Raw genomic sequence first — 5,609 nt, forward strand, 5'->3', positions numbered from 1 at the left:
CACCACCCCGAGCACTGCCCACAGTCCCACTCTCCTTTTGCCAAACCCCCAGACAACATCGCGTCCATGCCATTGCTGAGCAACAACAACACGGAAACATGTCAAGAAAACGCTGTTCAGTCTGGATGTCAGGAAACGGCTGTGACAGTCGCCGTGCCACCGGCGGTAGTGCACGTGACGTCACACACTCTATAACAAGTATAATACAAAGTTTTGTATACAAGTATAATAATAGTAACAGTTGCAAATTGTTTTATTTAGACTATAAGTCTATGCTAATTCACAAATTACCTCAAATGCCATACACGGCGTTTGATCCGTTAGATTGGCAGGTTTGAGCGCTGGAAAATACAGTACAGAATAAAGAAACCAAATACTACATCGCCAATCTGGAATAATTTCCATTCATGTCACCCATCCACATTTGTACAAGTGTCTTCAAGTTCACGTGATCGCAAACGCTCGGCTCTTTAAGTCCTCTCAAGCCACTTTCAGTTGACCCAGTTATAAACTTTGTGAAGTAAGAGTCTAGTTCTCTTTGCGTTCACATTGTATCTGAACATGAATGTGAACTCTCAGCACACTTCTCTCTCACACTGTTTTATGGTTAGATTATTGTAATTAGGGTTGCATGATTATTTGAGAACGCAACATGCTCCAACCATCTTCCCATACTTGTAATGAAGAAGCGCTTATCAACAGAGAAGGTTTAAGGGCTCCCTGTGGTTTTCTGTCAAAATAAAAGTTTGATGGTGTAATGTTTAAAGATGAAGTTGAGAAAAACTTAATTTTACAGTTGTAATTTTTTTTTCTAAATACAGTTTTATTTTCTTAATTATGCAGTGAAATGCTACTATAATATTTCCTATTTTAATAATATTAATGATAAAATATTAATAATAATTCCTATTTTCTAATTTGTATGTTTTTATTCAGTAGTAGTAGCAATTATTTATTGTTGTTGTTGTTATTATTATTATTATTATTATTATTATTAATCGCAGCTTCTGTCGAATCGCGATCTCGATTCCATTTTCAAAGATCGTGCAGCCCTAATTGATATGATTTTTTTTTTATACAATAATAATATAATCTGCAGTTTTTCCACTTTCACTGCATTGGTAGAAAGTCTGGTTTCTGAAAACTGAAGGAAGTCCTTTGAGTTTGACAAAATATTTACTTTAAGTAGCACCTAATGTTTTAATTTATTATTTTAATAATTTAACAAATAAAATAAAATATTTGACCTATTTTTTTATTTCTAAATTTGTTTTATTTATAAAATGTTAATAAATTATTATAATGTAATTATTATAAAATATTAAATATATTATTTAAAATGTTATCATTAGTTTATTAATTATTATTACGTTTTAATCAAATTATTAAAACTATTTAAGTTCAACATGCAATGTAAAATTAATTATTAGTTTAATTATTAATTCATTACTACTTCTTAGCTTTAATTATGAATTATTATTAGCACAAAGCCCAGTTTGGGAAAGCCCTGCGTAAGTGCTTTGCTTTCACACATACTAAAACTGAAGACTTGTTATTTAAATCAAACTCAGGCATAATTGTTTTTATTATTATTATTTAATAGAATTTTATGTGATTATAAAGGCAAATGTAAAATGTTTAATGCACCATGTAAGCTTTCAGCTAAGAGGTTTTGTGTTGGTGTTGATCAGTGTTTGCCTCTTCTCTCCTCTTGGTGGCGCTGCAGCCCACAGCAGTGACAGTGAGGACCAGTGTATGAGCGAGAGCACTGCCAAATCCCCCACATCCAAGAGCAGCAGCGAGCTGAAGTCAGCCATCCCGCACAAGTGCTCCGGCCGGATGCCCCCCTCAGGCCACAAGTACCACAAACACGCTGACCCGGATCACTCCCACGACCGGACCAAGTGGAGCTTCCAGATGTGTGAGTGCCTCAGATTCTCAGCTGCTTGTCTTTTTAATAAGAACTGAATGTGTGCATTGATTGCCTTTTGCTCCTGTCCATGCAGCGGACCTGGAAAAGATGAGCAGTCTAGAGCGGATAGCGTTCCTTCAGGAGAAACTGCAGGACATCAGGAATCACTACCTCCTGCTCAAATCGGAGGTGGCCTCCATCGACAGGAGACGCAAGCGCATGAAGAAGAAAGAGAGAGAGAGTGAGTGTGGGCAGTCTTATTATAGTATTATTTATGTGCTATTATAGTATTTATTAACGTTTTGAATGAACTTCTATTTATATATTTTGAGTGTCTAATTTTATTTTTTATTTCTATTTAGCTTGCGTTTATTTCTATTTCAGGTTTGTGTTTGTTTGTTTTCTCGGTTTTCTTTAGTATTATATTTTTATATTTATATATAATATTTTAGTACTTCAACTTATTTCAGTTAGTTGCCAAGGCAACATATATCATTTTGAAGTTTGTCATTTTATTAGTTTTATTTTTTATTTAGCTTTCATTTTTCTTTAAGTTTTAGCTTTAGTAATTTTTGTTGAACTTATTTCAGTTAGTTATGTACTTCTGTCATTTTATTCAATTCAAGTTTTCAATTCAATTCAAGTTTATTTGTATAGTGCTTTTCACGATACAAATCGTTGCAAAGCAGCTTTACAGAAAATTACGTTTCTACAATATATTTAGTAGTAGCTTATCAGTGGTGACTGTTTTATTTATTTATTTACGTTTCATTTATTTTTATTTCAGTGTTGGCTTTAGTAATTTCAGAACTTCAACTTCACCTTATTTCAGTTAGTTGCCAAGAAAACTTTTTTTAAATTAATTATTATTTATTTACATTTTTTTGCTTTTGTAATTAAAAAAAATAAAATTCAAATTTTCTTTCATTTATTTTCATTCAAACATTTTTAATTTAGTTTTTAAGTTCAAGTTTTTCATCTAATATTTATACAGTGGGTACGGAAAGTATTCAGACCCCCTTCAATTTTTCACTCTGTTATATTGCAGCCATTTGCTTGCAAAAATGTCAACGATTCTGTGTTTTTCTGTCAATATGGGGTGCTGTGTGTACATTAATGAGGAAAAAAAATTAACTTACATGATTTTAGCAAATGGCTGCAATATAACAAAGAGTGAAAAATTGAAGGGGGTCTGAATACTTTCCGTACCCACTGTATTTTACTCTGTTTAAGATACTGAAAACTATTTTTAATGGTTTTTTTAAACATTACAACACTGTTATTGGGGAATGACATGTTACAATGGTGCATTATTTATTACAAAAAGTATTTGTTACTTTATATGGAGAGTAATACGCTCATTTTTTTAATCAACAAATTAAATAAATAGAAAAAATAGAAATAGATTGCATACCTGCAAACTCTTCACCTTTCGGACCAGTTAAGACCAAATTATATACAAAATACATTTTATTTATTAGGCCGCGATGTGAGGTTTATCAATTTATAAAACTTTTTTATTTTTGCCAAAACTCTTTCAACCTGTAAAGTTGTTTAAATTATAGTTTTTGCAGTCATTTTACAGTTTAGGATGTTACCATAGACATTGATGTTGTTTCAAACAACATTTAGTTCTATTCTAATATCAGAATTTTCTGATTTCAACTGATTCCAATACATTTTTAGAAAAAAAAAAACATATAAACATTTTTGTTACTTAAAGGGATAGTTCACCCAAAAAGTCAGTTAGCGGAAGCTAGAGATTACAGTTTATAAAGTTTTAAATATGGATAATTTTATTACAAAAACGCTCCGGAGCCGTGTGGGACACTTTTTATGATGGGTGGATGTGCTTCATTGGACTTCTTTTGGACTATTGAAAAATAACACCCATTCACTGCCATTATTAAGCTTGGAAGAGCCAGGACATTTTTTAATATAACTCCGATTGGATTCGTCTGAAAGAAGAAAGTCATAAACACCAAGGATGGCTTGAGGGCGAGTAAATCATGGGCTAATTTTCATTTATGGGTGAACTACCCCTTTAAAATAAATGTTAACTGAAATAAAATGTAAAAACCTTTATTTCAGCTAGTTTCCAATTCCAATTTCCAAAAACAAAAAAAATGAGAAAAACACAACAAAATTCCTAAAATTAAAAAAAAAAACTATAATAGTGTCTCAGAGATACTAAAACAACGCTGCTCTGGAGTCTGCGGGTATGAGACTAGTTTGAACAGCTAGCTTTAAAAAGACTTTCTAACCACTGATGATTACTTAATGACGTTCCCAGAACCCTCTTGTGTCCCGGCAGGTGCAGCAGCGGCCTCGTCCTCATCCTCGTCCTCGCCATCCTCCAGCTCTCTGACGGCGGCTGTCATGCTGACGCTGGCAGATCCCACAGTGTCCGGCGCGTCACAGACCTCGGGGGTGTCCGTGGAGTGCAGGTGACAGCAGCGGGACGCCGGCGAGCAGCACAGAGCACTTAACCAGCACCCCAAAGACACTGACAGACACAGCGACGGGGCGCAAACGTGACGAAACCATAGCCACCAGACAGCAACAAGCACTATTTTATAACGACAACTGTTTCCTTGGCAAGCTAATTGCACTCAAGTGCACTTTTTTTCTGGTGGGTCGGGTTTGACAACAGGACAAAGATTATTTTTGTTTATTTTGGCGCTTTTCCACTGCATGGTACGGCACGGTACGGTACGGCTCGGTACGGTTCACTTTTGGGGGGTTTTCCACTGGGTACAGTACCTGGTACCTGGTACTTTTTTTAGTACCACCTCGGTTGAGGTTCCAAGTGAACCGTACCGTTACTAAAACGTGATGTGTAGGAAGTACAGACGTTCCTCTCGTTGATAGCAGAGGAGCGGAACTGAACTGCAGCGGAAACGCAAACCGAGCCGAGCCGTGCCGAGCCGAGTCGAGTCGTACCACGCAGTGGAAAAGCGCCATTTGTTCGTTCGTTTTACAAACCAACCCCTTCATTTTTTTTTGACCATTATGAATATTTGATCCTGTCTTCATCTGCAGTGGCTGAACACTGTACTTCACCCTCAGATCCACCGGTGTAAAGTCAGTCCCGGGCTGGAGCCGTTTGAGAGGCGGCGGAGTTTAGAAACATGGGTATTCACTGACGGTCAGTCGACGCTGCAGTGCCTTACGGTTCGGGCACTCGTGAGGAATGCTGGGAAACCTGTAATCGAGGGGTAGCTGTGTGTTTCATAACGTAGAGCCCAAACTCTCATTAAAGAGAATGTCTGGTTTTCTTTTAAATCATAACAGGGATCAAGAGTCTGTCCAGGTCATATTTCACACTAAAATTAAAAGAAAAGAAGAAAAAAAAATATATATATATATATGTCATTTTTTTTGCTCCAAGAAAACAAAGCCATAACAGTAATTGATTTTATAGTAATTTTTAAAGTAATTACTGCATTTTTTAATTGTGATTTTTTTTATATATAATTGTAATTTCTAAAATTAAAAGAAAAGAAGAAAAAAAAAAATATATATATATGTCATTTTTTTTGCTCCAAGAAAACAAAGCCATAACAGTAATTGATTTTATAGTAATTTTTAAAGTAATTACTGCATTTTTTAATTGTGATTTTTTTTATATATAATTGTAATTTATTTATTTTTTTAATTACTGTATTACAGTAATAAGAATCGCCATTGAGAATGA

General features: G+C 34.8%; 1 protein-coding gene across 1 annotated transcript in view; it reads left to right on the plus strand.

Moving 5' to 3' along the window:
• LOC107667027 (AT-rich interactive domain-containing protein 4B-like) overlaps nt 1-5,308 on the plus strand; it is a 97,706-nt gene extending 92,398 nt beyond the window's left edge. Inside the window, exons 21-24 of the mRNA XM_016458609.1 lie at nt 1,727-1,921; nt 2,007-2,153; nt 4,206-4,544; nt 4,955-5,308. Of these exons, the coding sequence (XP_016314095.1) occupies nt 1,727-1,921; nt 2,007-2,153; nt 4,206-4,363 (500 nt within the window). The 3' untranslated portion in view covers nt 4,364-4,544; nt 4,955-5,308. The remainder of the gene's footprint in view (nt 1-1,726; nt 1,922-2,006; nt 2,154-4,205; nt 4,545-4,954) is intronic.
• The last annotated feature ends 301 nt before the right edge of the window (nt 5,309-5,609 follow it).

Source organism: Sinocyclocheilus anshuiensis, unplaced genomic scaffold (genome assembly GCF_001515605.1).
Source record: "Sinocyclocheilus anshuiensis isolate Anshui unplaced genomic scaffold, SAMN03320099.WGS_v1.1 scaffold665, whole genome shotgun sequence".
In the NCBI taxonomy this organism is placed as follows: domain Eukaryota; kingdom Metazoa; phylum Chordata; class Actinopteri; order Cypriniformes; family Cyprinidae; genus Sinocyclocheilus; species Sinocyclocheilus anshuiensis.